The sequence below is a fragment of the Palaemon carinicauda genome, chromosome 37 (genome assembly GCF_036898095.1).
Source record: "Palaemon carinicauda isolate YSFRI2023 chromosome 37, ASM3689809v2, whole genome shotgun sequence".
In the NCBI taxonomy this organism is placed as follows: domain Eukaryota; kingdom Metazoa; phylum Arthropoda; class Malacostraca; order Decapoda; family Palaemonidae; genus Palaemon; species Palaemon carinicauda.
The window spans coordinates 64770281-64787148 of NC_090761.1; the positions used below are offsets into that span (position 1 = coordinate 64770281).

General features: G+C 45.2%; 1 protein-coding gene and 1 pseudogene across 5 annotated transcripts in view; both read right to left on the reverse strand.

Moving 5' to 3' along the window:
- The window catches only part of LOC137629736 (serine hydrolase-like protein), a 47343-nt gene continuing 30475 nt past the window's right edge, over positions 1-16868 (reverse strand). For all 5 annotated transcript variants that reach the window (XM_068361319.1, XM_068361321.1, XM_068361316.1 and 2 more), the window contains one exon: positions 1-1086. In XM_068361319.1, the coding sequence (XP_068217420.1) occupies positions 126-1076 (951 nt within the window). In that variant the 5' untranslated portion in view covers positions 1077-1086 and the 3' untranslated portion in view covers positions 1-125. The remainder of the gene's footprint in view (positions 1087-16868) is intronic.
- On the reverse strand, positions 8859-12384 carry LOC137629345 (serine hydrolase-like protein; annotated as a pseudogene).

Genomic DNA, 16868 nt, shown 5'->3' on the forward strand with positions numbered 1-16868 from the left:
TGAAAATTATACTTTTATTTAACAATACATATTCAACAACTTCATAACAAAATATATAAACCATATGATATCAATCTGACAGCTGGTTAAAAAAATTCTAAAGATTCTATTACAGGGTAAATAATCTACAGTTTGGAGATTACACTGTTCTGCATACTCATGACATCGGCTAGGAAACTGTTGACAAAGGGTGAAACACGTGATGGATTAGATAAATGGATGTGATGAGGACCTTCTACTGATACATAGTAAAAAATTTTTGCATTTGCTCGGTATGTGTCGAAAATATCCTCATACTCGGAGCATGGCCCCTTATATATCCCCTCTAGGGCATGAATAAGTAACACAGGACATTTGATTCCTTTCAAAACTCCTATCCAGTTATCATTGCCAAATAGCATTTCAAATGATGCACGCGCTTTGCGGTCATGAATCCATGTAAGGCCACTATCAACTTGCTTTGTAAGTCTCGGTAATAAAACTGCTGCTGATTCTAAGTCAATATTCGGAGCATCTTTCTTAGGACCAGTCTTCCTAGAATCAATTATTCGTTGTAGAGCTTCTTCTCTGGAATAGATAGGAAAATTTTTCTTTTCTTGCTCAGTTCTAAGTGTAAGATTAATCTCCAAGAGCCAGGTAACTATATTTTCACGTTTATCTTGTGGTTTTATATAATCCAACTGGATTAAGGCTAAAACATCCTCTGGGAACAATGCTGTATAATATGATGCTATAAGTGAGCCCAGACTGTGAGCCATGAACACAAAGCTTTTCCATCCAAGTTCTAGTACCACCACCCTAACATTGATAATATAAGATAGGGCAGAGTAATAAGCCCCATTAGGAAGATGGTCAGAAAACCCATGTCCAGGGAAGTCAAGCACAAAAACTTCTATCCCACATGGCAATAATGGCACTAAGCGATCAAACGTATTGGCATTATCAAGCCATCCATGAAGACCAAACACTCGAAGCCTTGGGATATCAGGAGAGTCACCTATGAAGCATCTTTTCCCTCGAAGGACACCCCAACCAACGTCAACGTTGACTTCTTTCCAATTTATTTGCCTTGGCATCTCAAGTTACCTAAAAATTAAAAGAAAAATTGTATTAATTGTGCCTTGTAAGCAACTAAAATTTCCTGGAAACAGTAATTAAAACATCTAAAAGTGAAAAGTTGAAGCAATGCACACTTAAAATGCATACAAAACATCACCAAGAAGATAGCAATATCAACATGAGTATCATTAACATTTCATCTCTTTCCTCCAGCAAATATAAATTGGCAACACAAGACCATAAAGTAAACCAAGAAAACAAACAATTATCATTTGAATAAAAAAACAAAAATGATGTGTTGAAAATATTTGACCAATGCTAGTTAATATTTCCCAATCATTTTACCAAAAAATATGAATATTGACTGCTATCATAGCTACTAAAATAGCAAAATGTGAGGTATCAAATACAGTATAGGCCAGAGTACTGCATAACTAACCATCAATTAGTGTGAGATCTTTCAATAGCATTATCTACGTTAAATAAAAAATATAACCAGAAATCCTAATTTTGTGAATGTGCTAAAATATTTTATGGTATTACATAAATTCCATTTCAAGGTATAAAGTAAATACGTATATGGTAAATAATGCTCTCTAGCTAATTATTGCAATTAGAGACTTGGCATTATCTCAAATGTTGAAATAGCATTCATCAAATAAAAGTTTGTAGTACAATAAAACATGAAAAGATAGACAAAACTATCAGTTTAAAGGCAAACCGTCAAAGTACACCCAGTCCATATTTGTTTAGTATCGTTCTTATTCATATTTCAGAATCGAACCCAACTTCCAAAGGAGTTCAAGCCACAAAAGATTATTAATACGTATTCAGGAAAATCACTAGGCTTCAGAATGTTAATTTTTTAATTGATCCTCATTTCCTAGGGCCCTATGGATGGCCAGTCTCCCACAGACTTCAAATATACTACCTTACAAAAGCTACTTTGAATTACTCTTTAGATGTGTAGGGTACATACAGTATACAATACAGTACTGATTTGAAAGCTATACAAAAACTGTCGATAATTGGTAAAAATTATATTTTAATTATAAAATAAATTTTTTAATATACTTACCCGGTGAATATATAATAGCTGCAACTCTGCGGCTCGACAGAAAACACACTCAAAAAACTCGCGAGCGATCGCTATGAAGGTTGCGGGTGTGCCCACCAGCGCCAACTGTCGGCCAGATACCACTCTTGCATGTAAACAAACCCTTCAATTCTTCTCGTCCCGCTGCGTCTCTATTGGGGAGGAAGGGAGGGTCATTTAATTTATATATTCACCGGGTAAGTATATTCAAAAATTTATTTTATAATTAAAATATCATTTTTAAATATTTAACTTAGCCGGTGAATATATAATAGCTGATTCACACCCAAGGCGGTGGGTAGAGACCAGAGTTAATTAAGTTTACAGCGTATAAGCTAAGAGTTTTTTCATTTTGACAGTTATCAATATAACAAAACCAAAATATATAGGTACCTGGTAAGGAAGTTGACTTAGACGATTACTCTGCCTTGTAAGTCTGTCTTCCTCACGGAGCCCAGCGATCTTCTTAGGATGCTGAAAGACTCCCAGGAGCTGAAGTATCAAGGGCTGCAACCCATACAACAGGACCTCATCAAACCCCTAATCTGGGCGCTCTCAAGAAATGACTTTGACCACCCGCCAAATCAACCAGGATGCGAAAGGCTTCTTAGCCTTCCGTACAACCCATAAAACAATATTAAAAAACATTTCAAGAGACAGATTAAAAGGATATTGGAATTAGGGAAGTGTAGTGGTAGAACCCTCACCCACTACTGCACTCGCTGCTACGAATGGACCCAGTGTGTAGCAGTCCTCGTAAAGAGTCTGGACATCTTTCAAGTAAAATGACGCGAACACTGACTTGCTTCTCCAAAAGGTCGCGTCCATGATACTTTGCAGAGATCTATTTTGCTTGAAGGCCACGGAAGTTGCTATAGCTCTAATCTCGTGCGTCTTAACCTTAAGCAAAGATCGGTCTTCCTCACTCAAGTGGGAATGGGCTTCTCGTATTAAAAATCTGATAAAATATGACAAAGCATTCTTTGACATAGGTAAGGATGGTTTCTTAACCGAACACCATAACGCTTCAGATTTACCTCGTAAAGGCTTAGTACGAGCTAAATAGAACTTAAGAGCTCTAACGGGACATAATACTCTCTCTAGTTCGTTGCCTACGATCTCTGATAAGCTAGGAATATCAAAAGATTTAGGCCAAGGACGAGAAGGCAGTTCATTCTTGGCCAGGAAACCAAGTTGAAGAGAACAAGTGGCTTTTTCTGTCGAAAAACCGATGTTCTTGCTGAAGGCATGAAGCTCACTGACTCTTTTAGCCGAGGCCAAGCACACCAGGAAAAGAGTCTTAAGAGTGAGATCCTTCAGGGAGGCTGAATGTAAAGGCTCAAACCTGTCTGACATGAGGAACCTTAGGACCACGTCTAAGTTCCATCCAGGAGTAGCCAAACGACGTTCCTTAGAGGTCTCAAAAGACTTAAGGAGATCTTGTAGATCTTTATTGTTGGAAAGATCTAAGCCTCTATGCCGGAAGACCGAAGCCAACATGCTCCTGTAGCCCTTGATCGTGGGAGCTGAAAGGGAGCGAACCCTTCTCAGGTATAAGAGAAAATCAGCGATTTGGGCTACAGAGGTACTGGACGAGGATACAGATACTGACTTGCCCCAGTCTCGGAAGATTTCCCACTTTGATTGGTAAACTCTAATGGTAGAAGCTCTCCTCGCTCTTGCAATCGCACTGGCTGCCTCCTTCGAAAAGCCTCTAGCTCTAGAGAGTCTTTCGATAGTCTGAAGGCAGTCAGACGAAGAGCGTGGAGGCCTTGGTGTACCTTCTTTACGTGGGGCTGACGTAACAGGTCTACTCTTAGAGGAAGACTTCTTGGAAAGTCTACCAGCCATCGAAGTACCTTGGTGAACCATTCTCTCGCGGGCCAGAGGGGAGCAACTAACGTCAACCTTGTCCCTTCGTGAGAGGCGAATTTCTGCAGTACCTTGTTGACAATCTTGAATGGTGGGAATGCATATAGGTCTAGGTGAGACCAATCTAGGAGAAAGGCGTCTATATGTATTGCTGCTGGGTCTGGGACTGGAGAGCAATAGATTGGAAGCCTCTTGGTCATCGAGGTTGCAAAGAGGTCTATGGTGGGTTGACCCCAAGTCGCCCAAAGCCTCTTGCACACGTCCTTGTGGAGGGTCCATTCTGTAGGAATTACCTGACCCCTCCGACTGAGGCAATCTGCTAAGACGTTCAAGTCGCCCTGGATAAACCTCGTTACCAGGGAGATGCCTCGATCTCTTGACCAAATGAGCAGGTCCCTTGCGATCTCGTACAGTGTCAGGGAGTGGGTGCCTCCTTGCTTGGAAATGTAAGCCAAGGCTGTGGTATTGTCCGAGTTGATCTCCACCACTTTGTTTCGAAGGAGACTCTCGAAGCTCATCAAGGCCAGGTGGACTGCCAAAAGCTCCTTGCCGTTGATGTGCATGCTCCTCTGACTTGAGGTCCACAGACCTGAGCATTCCCGACCGTCCAGTGTCGCACCCCAACCCAAATCCGATGCGTCTGAGAATAGAACGTGGTTTGGTTTCTGAACTGCTAGGGGAAGTCCCTCTCTTAGACTGATATTGTCTTTCCACCAATTCAGGCATGTCTTTACTGTTTCGGAAATCGGGATTGAGACCGCCTCTAGCGTCTTGTCCTTTTTCCAGTGAAAAGCTAGATGGAACTGGAGAGGTCGGAGGTGTAGCCTTCCTAGCGAGACAAACTGCTCCAGGGATGATAGAGTTCCTACTAGACTCATCCAATTCCTGACTGAGCAACGTTCTCTCTTCAACATCCTTTGGATTACGAGCAGGGCTTGATCTATTCGGGGGGCAGACGGAAAAGCCCGAAAAACTGGACTGCGAATCTCCATCCCTAAATACAGTATAGTTTGGGATGGAATCAGCTGTGACTTTTCCATGTTGACCAAAAGTCCCAATTCCTTGGTCAGATCCAATGTCCAATTGAGATCCTTCAGACAGCGATGACTGGACGAGGCTCTGAGAAGCCAGTCGTCCAAGTAAAGGAAGGCTCGGATTCCCGATAAATGGAGGAATTTTGCCACATTCCTCATAAGCCTCGTAAACACGAGAGGAGCAGGACTTAGGCCAAAGCACAGGGCCCAAAACTGGTACACCACATTGTCGAAAACGAACCTCAGAAAAGGTTGGGAATCTGAGTGAATGGGGATGTGGAAGTATGCGTCTCTTAGGTCGAGAGAGACCATCCAGTCTCCCTTTCTGACCGCTGCTAAGACTGATTTCGTGGTCTCCATGGTGAACTTTGTCTTCGTGACAAAGACGTTCAGAGCACTGACGTCTAGCACCGGTCTCCAACCTCCTGTCTTCTTCGGTACTAGGAAGAGACGGTTGTAAAACCCCGGTGATTGAAGGTCCGAGACTTTGACCACCGCTCCCTTCTCTAGCAAAAGAGACACTTCTAGTTTCAGGGCTTGTCTCTTTTCTTCCTCTCTGTACCTGCTGTCTGAAGCTGCGGGCAGTCAGACTCTGCCACGTGAGGACTTGGCTCCTTTCCTCTTTCCTCTCTTTCCTTCGGCACGAGTACTTCCCCTGCTGGGAGCTCTGCCACGAAAGGGCGGAATAAACCTGGACGCTGGAGTGTCTATCCTTGGTCTAGCAGAAAAGGAAGTCGAAGGAGTCCCTTTGCGAGCAGAGGACGCTACCAAGTCATGGGTGTCCTTCTGCACGAGTGACAAAGCTATGTCCTTAACCAAAAGTTCAGGGAACAAAAACTTCGATAAGGGGGCAAAGAGTAGCTCAGATCGTTGACAGGGAGTAACTCCTGCCGACAGAAAAGAGCAAAGAGACTCGCTTCTTAAGGACTCCTGAAGTAAACGAGGAGGAGAGCTCATTGGATCCATCGCGGATGGCTTTATCCATGCAGGACATAATGAGTAAGGAGACATCTCTATCAGCCGATGAGATTTTCCTACTCAAGGCTCCCAAACACCAGTCAAGGAAGTTGAAAACTTCAAAAGCTCTAAAAATGCCTTTAAGTAGATGGTCAAGGTCCGAGGATGACCAACTAATCTTCGAGCGTCTCATGGCTAGGCGGCGGGGAGAGTCTACAAGGCTTGAGAAGTTGCCCTGGGCAGAGGCAGGGACTCCCAAGCCGAGAACTTCTCCCGTGGCATACCAGACGCTCGATCTAGACGAGAGTTTAGATGGGGGGAAGGCAAAGGCCGTCTTCCCTAAACTCCTCTTGGTTTCCAACCAATCGTCTAAAAGCCGTAAAGCTCTCTTGGACGAGCGAGAGAGTACAAGTTTTGTAAAGGCTGGCATGTCAGCAGGTACGCCTAAAACAAACTCAGACGGCGGCGAACGAGGAGCCACAGAGACAAAGTGTTCGGGAAACAACTCTTTAAAAATGAGCATGACTTTCTTAAAGTCCATAGATGGCGGAACTGCTCTTGGTTCATCAATATCTGAAGGATGATCCTCAGGCTGAGGGTCAGCAACGTCCTCATCCGAAAGTTCCTCATCTGACAACTGATGAGAAACAAGCAAAGGGGTTGGCAATGCTTGACACGCAGCGTCCACCCGCACTGGTGCATAAGTGGCGGACCAGGACGCAGCGTCCTGTAACTGCTTGACAGTCTGGGAACTGTCAACAACAACAGGTGCGTGAGGACGCACAGCGTCCACCCGAGACTGCTTAGACCGCCTAGTCTGAGCAGTCAAAACAACTCTAGGTTGCGGAAGTTGACGCTCAGCGTCAAAACAAGTCAACTCCGATGGTTGGCGAACGTCCTGAACGTCACCAGGCGCATCAGCAAGTTGCCTAACGTCCAAATGCGGCTGAAAATCCACACGAGATCGCATCGAGTGTGGTTCTACCCCAACTGCTTGACGTGACTTGGCTACACCAGCGTCAACAGGACACACAAAAGAACGTTTGGGTGGCTGAAGGCCAGGATCTCGATGAGATAAACGGCTAGGCTCAACGGAAACCTTATCGGCATTGTAGTCTTCCATAAGGGACGCAAGCTTAGACTGCATGTCCTGCAGTATAACCCATTTTGGGTCCATGGGAATGGGTGCGGTAACCGACGGGGTTAGCGTCTGAAACGGCACAACTTTGCCTTGCTTAGGCGGCGAGCAGTCATCCGATGACTGCAACGGGTCCGAACTGTCCCAATGACTACATCCAGGACGTTGGACCTGTCCTGAAGGGACCGACTTCCGTTTAAGAGGTCTAGAAACCTTGCTCCACGGTTTCTTGCATGAAAAGCCTTCGGAAGACGAGGAAAAAATGGGCTCTCTCGTCTTATGGTAGGGGCGATCTTGGTGAGATACGCCTGATACCATAGAGGGAACGTCTGTTCGCTGATCACGGCCTCTCGAACCCATAAGTCGTACGACATTACTTCTCCCCTGGGCTTGGGAGCTTGCAAGAGGTCCCGGACTAGGTGAACGACAGGCACGAACAGACGAACCCTCGGTCGCATCACTGTTCACAACATTTTGCGCACTAATCACTTTCCCACTTTCCGCCGTGGCACTATGACACTTAAGTTCCTTCACGTCAGCCATGAGTTGATTACGATCAGTTGCTAACGCTTCAACTCTTTCCCCCAAGGCATGAATAGCACGTAACATGTCTTGCATAGACGGTTCCTGAGTGCTAGAAGGGGGGTTAGGAACAACCACTACAGGGGAAGGATTAGGTTCAGGGGCATGTGGAGAGGAAAAATCTACAGACCTAGATGAACTCCTCCTTACCCTATCTCTCTCTAGTCTACGTGCATATTTATCGTATTCGAGCCAATCGAATTCCGAAAGGCCCACGCATTCCTCACACCGATCTCCCAATTGACAGGTTTTACCCCGACAATTGGAACAAACAGTATGTGGGTCGAGAAAAGCCTTTGGAAGACGCCTATTACAGTCCCTAGCATTACACTTTCGAAATCTAGGTACTTGAGAAGGGTCAGCCATTTTGAATTAGTCAAAGAAAATTCCAAAAACAATCCAAGTCATCAACAAATAATCTGATTCAATAAAGAGTTCAAGAGTTTATGTTGAGGAAAAACACCTGCACTGCGAAAGCTCAAACCAAAATAAGTACTTCACCAAATATGATGAGAAAACTCCAGGTTCTACAGCGAGTATGAATACGTCTTGTCGTCAACGTCGACAGAGAAGAATGGAAGGGTTTGTTTACATGCAAGAGTGGTATCTGGCCGACAGTTGGCGCTGGTGGGCACACCCGCAACCTTCATAGCGATCGCTCGCGAGTTTTTTTAGTGTGTTTTCTGTCGAGCCGCAGAGTTGCAGCTATTATATATTCACCGGCTAAGTTAAATATTTAAAACTAAGGCTACGACATCTGAAATTGGTTGGTATCCTAGTTTGGTGCTATTATCATCATCATCATCATCTCCTACACTTATTGATGCAAAGGGCCTTAGTTAGATTTCGTCAGTCGTCTCTATCATGATCTTTTAATTCAATACTTCTCCATTCATCGTTTGGTGCTAGGGAGATAAAAATGCTAATTTGCCAATGTAACCTTACATAGGCATTCATTTTCAAATAACAAAAGGTGGTTACCTTTGCCCATGTGTGAAAGTTACACTCAATATCCTGAAATACAATAGAAGCATCAAACTCTTTTGCTAAATCTTCCCATTACCTTGCCATTGTAGGCATTGTTCACCATTCTAACTTTGGTTATAACACCCGAAAGATTGTGTAAATCCAGGTTTAGTAATGACAGAAGATATTGCAATTTCAGTCAGCACCCTTTGAACATTACATAAGAAAATAAAAATCTAGACTATGCTAGTTACCTTTGTGTCAAAACTTGATGTCCTAAAATATATGAGTTCACAACTTTTTCTATAGATTAATAAAATCAGAACTTGGTCTGCCAGCAAAGAGAAAAATGCATTCTCTCTCCAAGCGAATTGGCTTTCGAGTTTGTGGTGACAATTATCCCTATACAACCTTAAGTTCCTCAATGAAGTCTCCTATCTTTCAACTGAACCTTATTTCAATAGCATTTCTTCAGATATTCTAATGCAGTAGTGGTGACATTAACACTAAGATTATTAAAATTCATGTCCTGGCAGTGTCAGTAAGTCTACCAAAAAAGTATCATGTTCCTGAGTGATTCAATTCTTAAGCTCTTATTACAGAATTGTATCATTAGACAGTAAACACTTAAAGGCAAAAATCCAATTATATTTTGGCTGTAATTCAGCACTAAGCATAATAATACAAGCCTAAAGACAACAAACATTCTTTGAGAATTCTCATAAAACTCAAGCATCAGGGTGATCTGTCTTTAACAGCATAGAGTAAGAATATTTTGTGCCCATAGTTTGGCTTGAATTGTCAGCTTTCAACCAGTTACCTTTTCAAGAAAATAAGTTAATGATACCACAACTTCTTTTGTATCTGTTAGATGGCCTTGGTGACAGAATTAGGCTATTTAAACATGAAGCCACATGGCATTCCTTCAATAAATTCCATGAATTTTCTTCCATTATTCTACATAATAAATATGTGTGCCTCTTGTTGCTTGAATTATTAAGAATGGACATTTGTTGGCTGATATTGTTTCTATCCATTTTCCCCCCATCAAAAACCAAAAGATTTCATCTCACTTTCCAATCCTGCTCCAAATGTAACCCTCGTCAATTTCCTGTGTTGATCTGCGAATTAGATTCAATTTTCTTCTTTGTCAATAGTTGCATTGTCATTAAAGTATAACTAAATACATGACCTGCTATCAATTGATCTATAGCCCATTTTTTCGAATAACCAAAGAAGGCTCACATGCAAGTTTCTCTGCTTTAGGAAAATCTTAAGCATAAATCTGGCAATATTCTACAGATGTTCTTGTTGACGGGGGGTAACATAAACAAGGAGAATCAGAACATTTACAAGTTCTGGAAAAAATACAGTGAAAAAAAGCCATGAAACAGCTCCTCTTAAACTATGCTTCAATTGTACACATTTTTGTCCAAGCAAGTTTAAGCTCTACTGTTTCAGTATTGCATCCATACACAAATGGATTGTAATGAGCTCCAAGAGGGAGATGATATGACCATTCATGGCCCGAAAAATAGGAACTGTCAAATGTATTACAATTATCCAACCAACCATGTAAGCCTACAATATGCACATGATTTTCAGAATCAAGACTACCAACTATAACACATCTTGGTATGAAGCATTCCCAAGCCAACATTCACGTTGGGATCACCCTAAAGTACTGCACCCTTTGCCTATTATAAATGAACATTACCCTGGAAAAAGTGAGTCTACAAAGATTACTTTCCTAAATTACAGTAAATAGAAATCATGTAATTATGTTATTTTCATTAGTAAAATAAATTTTTGAATATACTTACCCGATAATCATGTAGCTGTCAACTCCGTTGCCCGACAGAATTCTACGGAAGGGATACGCCAGCGATCACTATACTAGAAGGGGGTGTACTCACCAGCGCCACCTGTGGCCAGGTACTGCAGTACTTCTTGTTGACACCACCTCAATTTTTCCTCGGTCCACTGGTTCTCTATGGGGAGGAAGGGTGGGTCAATTAAATCATGATTATCGGGTAAGTATATTCAAAAATTTATTTTACTAATGAAAATAACATTTTTCAATATCAATCTTACCCGATAATCATGTAGCTGATTCACACCCAGGGAGGTGGGTGAAAACCAGTGTACATGTATATCAGTAAGCTAAGTATCCCGTATTTCATATTATCAGTTATTCAAAATAACAATGAAATTATAAGTACCTGGTAAGGAAGTCGACTTGAACCATTACTCTGCCTTTAATAAGTTCGTCTTCCTTACTGAGCGCAGCGTTCCTCTTAGGAGGCTGAACAACCCTAAGGTGCTGAAGTATAAAGGGCTGCAACCCATACTAAAGGACCTCTACACAACCTCAAACCTAGGCGCTTCTCAAGAACGAATTGACCACCCGCCAAATCAAACAGGATGCGGAAGGCTTCTTAGCCTACCGTAACAACCCAAAAAACAACAATAAAAGCATTCAAGAGAAAGGTTAAAAAGGTTATGGGATTAAGGGAATGTAGTGGCTGAGCCCTCACCTACTACTGCACTCGCTGCTACGAATGGTCCCAGGGTGTAGCAGTTCTCGTAAAGAGACTGGACATCTTTGAGATAAAAAGATGCAAACACTGACTTGCTCCTCCAATAAGTTGCATCCATAATACTCTGCAGAGAACGGTTCTGTTTAAAGGCCATCGAAGTGGCTACAGCTCTCACTTCGTGGGTCCTTACCTTCAGCAAAGCAAGGTCTTCATCCTTCATGTGAGAATGAGCTTCTCTAATCAGAAGCCTTATATAATACGAAACTGCGTTTTTGGACATAGGCATCGAAGGTTTCTTGATGGCACACCATAAGGCCTCTGACTGTCCTCGTATAGGTTTTGACCTTTTAGATAGTATTTCAGAGCTCTGACAGGGCAAAGAACTCTCTCTAGCTCGTTACCCACCATGTTGGAAAGGCTAGGAATTTCGAACGATCTAGGCCAAGGACGTGAAGGAAGTTCATTTTTAGCTAAAAATCCGAGCTGTAAAGAACATGTTGCTGATTCGGATGTGAATCCTATGTTCTTGCTGAAGGCGTGAACCTCACTAACTCTCTTGGCTGTCGCAAGGCAGACGAGGAAAAGAGTTTTGAGAGTAAGGTCTTTGAAGGAAGCTGACTGGAGAGGTTCGAACCTAGGAGACATAAGGAACCTTAAGACTACGTCTAGATTCCAGCCTGGAGTGGACAAACGACGTTCTTTAGAAGTCTCGAAAGATTTAAGGATGTCTTGTAGGTCCTTGTTGGAGGAAAGATCCAAACCTCTGTGGCGGAGAACTGAAGCCAACATACTTCTGTACCCTTTAATCGTAGGAGCCGAAAGAGATCTAACATTCCTAAGATGTAACAGGAAGTCAGCAACTTGGGTTACAGAGGTATTGGTAGAGGAAACTGCATTGGCTCTGCACCAGCTTCGGAAGACTTCCCACTTGGATTGGTAGACTCTACGAGTGGATATCCTCCTTGCTCTGGCAATCGCTCTGGCTGCCTCCTTCGAAAAGCCTCTAGCTCTAGCGAGTCTTTCGACAGTCTGAAGGCAGTCAGACGAAGAGCGTGGAGGTTTGTGTGTACCTTCCTTACGTGAGGTTGACGTAGAAGGTCCACTCTTAGAGGGAGAGTCCTGGGAACGTCGACCAGCCATTGTAGTACCTCTGTGAACCATTCTCTTGCAGGCCAAAGGGGAGCAACCAGCGTCAGCCGTGTCCCTTCGTGAGAGACGAACTTCTGAATGACTCTGTTGATGATCTTGAACGGCGGGAATGCATATAGGTCGAGATGGGACCAATCCAGCAGAAAAGCATCCACGTGAACTGCTGCTGGGTCTGGAACCGGGGAACAGTACAAAGGGAGCCTCTTGGTCATGGAGGTGGCGAACAGATCTATCGTTGGCTGACCCCACAAGGTCCAAAGTCTGTCGCACACGCTCTTGTGAAGGGTCCATTCCGTGGGGATGACTTGATCTTTCCTGCTGAGGCGATCTGCCGAGACGTTCATATTGCCCTGAATGAACCTCGTTACCAGAGTGAGGTTTAGACTTCTTGACCAAATGAGGAGGTCCCTTGCTATCTCGTACAGCTTCCTCGAATGGGTCCCTCCCTGCTTGGAGATGTATGCCAAGGCTGTGGTGTTGTCGGAGTTCACCTCCACCACCTTGTTTAGCAGGAGGGACTTGAAGTTCATTAAGGCCAGATGAACTGCCAGCAGCTCCTTGCAGTTGATATGAAGCGTTTCCTGTTCCTTGGTCCATGTTCCCGAGCATTCCTGTCCGTCCAAGGTCGCGCCCCAGCCCGAGTCTGATGCGTCCGAAAAGAGATGAAGATTGGGGGTCTGAATCGCTAACGATAGACCCTCCTTGAGAAGGATGTTGGTCTTCCACCACATGAGAGTAGTCTTCATCTCTTTGGTGACAGGAATAGAGACCGCTTCGAGCGTCAAATCCTTGTCCCAGTGAGCTGCTAGATGGAATTGGAGAGGGCGGAGGTGGAGTCTCCCTAACTCGATGAACAGGGCTAACGATGACAGGGTCCCTGTTAGACTCATCCACTGTCTCACCGAGCAACTGTTCCTCTTCAGCATGCTCAGAATGCACTCTAGGGCTTGGCTGATTCTTGGGGCCGACGGAAAAGCCCGAAAAGCTTGACTCCGAATCTCCATTCCCAGGTAAACGATGGATTGGGAGGGAATAAGCTGGGACTTTTCTAAGTTGACCAAAAGACCCAGTTCCTTGATCAAGTCCAAAGTCCAGTTGAGACTCTCCAGACAGCGACGACTTGTGGGGGCTCTTAACAGCCAGTCGTCTAAATAAAGGGAGGCTCTGATGTCCGCTAAGTGGAGGAATTTTGCAATATTCCTCATCAGATGCGTAAACACCATAGGCGCTGTGCTTAGGCCAAAACACAGGGCTTGGAATTGGTACACAACCTTTCCAAAAACGAATCTCAGGAAAGGTTGGGAGTCTGGATGAATAGGAACGTGAAAGTAAGCGTCTTTCAGATCCAACGAGACCATCCAGTCCTCCTGCCTGACCGCTGCTAGGACCGACTTCGTCGTCTCCATAGTGAACGTCTGCTTGGTGAGATAAGCATTGAGCGCACTGACGTCCAGCACCGGTCTCCAACCTCCTGTCTTCTTGGCCACCAGAAAGAGACGGTTGTAGAAGCCCGGGGATTGATGGTCCCGGACTATCACCACTGCCTTCTTCTGTAACAGGAGCGACACCTCCTGGTGTAACGCTAGCCTCTTGTCCTTTTCCTTGTAGTTGGGAGAGAGGTTGATGGGAGAAGTGGTCAAAGGGGGATTGCGGCAGAATGGTATCCTGTAACCCTCCCTTAGCCACTTGACAGACTGGGCGTCTGCACCTCTTCTTTCCCAAGCTTGCCAGAAGATCTTGAGTCTGGCTCCTACTGCTGTCTGGAGAGGAGGAGAGTCAGTGTTTGCCTTTCGAAGGCTTGGGACCTTTCTTAGACCTGCCCCTGAAAGCGTCTGGACGGGTACTTCCTCGGCTGGGGGCTCTGCCACGAAAGGGCGGAATAAATCTTGTAGCAGGAGTATCGGCCACTGGGGTGCGGTAAGTTCTAGGAACCGAAGGAGCAACCTTAGCCTTACGAGCTGAAGAGGCCACAAGGTCATGAGTGTCCTTCTGAATAAGGGCCGCAGACAATTCCTTGATAAGCTCCTCAGGAAACAGGAACTTAGAAAGCGGAGCAAAAAGTAACTGAGACCTTTGACAAGAGGTGATACCAGTGGAAAGGAAAGTGCACAGTTGTTCCCTTTTCTTGAGTACTCCCGAAACAAACATGGAGGCAAGTTCGCCGGACCCATCACGAATTGCTTTATCCATACAGGACATTATAAGCATGGCCGAGTCCTTGTCAGCAGGGGCAGTCTTCTTGCTCAAGGCCCCCAGGCACCAGTCGAGAAAATTGAAAATCTCAAAGGCGCGAAAGACACCCTTTAAGAAGTGATCTAAGTCGGAAAAGGTCCAGCAGGCCTTAGAGCGCCTCATAGCCGATCTACGTGGAGAGTCAACCAAACTTGAGAAGTCAGCCTGGGCAGAGGCAGGGATTCCCAAGCCTGGTTCCTCTCCTGTGGCATACCATACGCCCGCCTTAGAAGACAGCTTAGTAGGAGGAAACATAAATGAAGTCTTCCCTAGTTGCTGTTTGGACTGTAACCAATCCCCTAACATTCTTAAAGCTCTCTTAGAGGATCTAGCAAAGACGAGCTTAGTGTAGGCCGACTTAACAGTTTGCATGCCTAGAGAAAACTCTGATGGAGGAGAGCGAGGGGTAGCAGAAACAAAATGATCCGGGTAAACCTCTCTGAAAAGAGCCAGGACCTTGCGAAAGTCAATGGAGGGTGGTAACGACTTGGGCTCCTCCACGTCCGAAGAGGGATCATCTAGGTGCGCAGCTTCCTCCTCCGAAACCTCATCACCTGAGTGTTGGGAAGCGAGAGGTAAAGTTACAGCGGTATGCTGAACAGCAGAATCCTGACAAGCGGGTGCATAAACACTTGCGGTCTCATCCTCAAGTCTCTGTTGAAGAGGATGAGGGCTGTTAATGACAAAGTCATGAGGCTGGGATGAAGGAGGTACTGCGGAGGTTTGAGGAGCAAGTGTGGTGAGAGGCGACTGAAGTAAAACCTGAGGTTCAGGCTGCAAAGACTGGTCAAGTAGAGGAGAAGGTGGTAGATGCATGCGTTGAGGTGGCTGACTCCTTGCATGAGGTTCCTGTCTCAAGAGTTGCGCTTGCTTCAAGGGTTGAGGTGGTTGCGCAGTAAGAGATTCCAGTCTCACGAGTTGAGGTTCTTGAGGTGTGAGCTGCGAGAGTTGAGGTGGCGGCTGCGCAGAACGCGGCTCCTGTCTCACGAGTTGAGGTTCTTGAGGAGCTTGCCTCGAGAGTTGAGGTGTCAGCTGCGAGAGCTGAGGTGGCTGCCTCAAGGATGGTAGAGGTTGTCGTACCTCAAGAGGTTGCTGCCTCGAGGATGGTCTTACTGCAAGAAAATCTTGTCTCAAAGGTAGAGGAGGTTGTAAGGCATAAGACTCCTGTCCCCATTGTTGAGGAGGTTGCCGCGTGGTAAGAGGTTCCTGCCTTAAGGAAGGTGGAGGTTGCTGCACAACGCTGGTATCTGGCAACTCCCAACGCGGTAGCTCACGCATGGAGGTAGCTTGAGGAACCTCAACTTCGTACGTCTGGCAGACTGGACTGCGGAGAGGAGGAGGAGCGCTCGCAGGCGGAGGTGTAACCTTCTCTGCCTGAAACTCACTCATTAAGACCGCAAGCTGCGACTGCATGGACTGCAGCAAAGCCATCTTGGGATCAACAGACGATGAGGTCTGTTGAGGCAAAGCCTTAACAGAAGTTGAGGTCTGTTGAGGCATCGCCTTACCTCTCTTAGGAGGTGTGCAGTCACCTGATGACTGCGGCGAGTCAGAGCTAGCCCAATGACTACATCCGGGTTGTTGAACTCGTGAGGTTTGGACTTTACGCTTAAGAGGTCTTGAGACCTGAGTCCAGCGTTTTCTCCCCGACAAAGCTACTGCAGACGAGGAAATTAAAGGCTCAATCGTCTGAGAGTGGAAGTGACGATCTCCGTAAGATACGCCCGCAACCACCGAGGATACTTCTGTGCGCCGATCAAGGCCTGCCGAACCCTTTTGCCCTTCGACATTGCTTCTCCCCTGGGCTTGGGAGCTTGCAAGAGGTCCCGGACTGGGAGGACGACTGGCACGCACAGAAGTACCCTCACGCACAACACTGACACTGACACTAGCACTCGGCACAGCACTGGCACTACCACTTCCCACTGCACTTTAAGTTCCTTGACGTCCGCCAAGAGGAACTTGTGGTCACTCACTACCGACTCCACTTTATCACCTAAAGCCTGAATGGCACGTAAAACATCAGACATATCAGGCTGAGCACAAAAAGTAGGTTCGGGGGTAGCCACTACAGGGGGAGGAAAAGGTTGAGGATCATGGGGTGAGGAATAAAGCGAAGAGCGAGCCGAACTCCTCCTAACTCTCTCTCTCTCTAACTTAGTGGTATACTTTAGGAATCGAACAAAATCAAGTTCCGAAAGTCCGGCGCATTCCTCACATCGATCTTCCAACTGACAGGATTT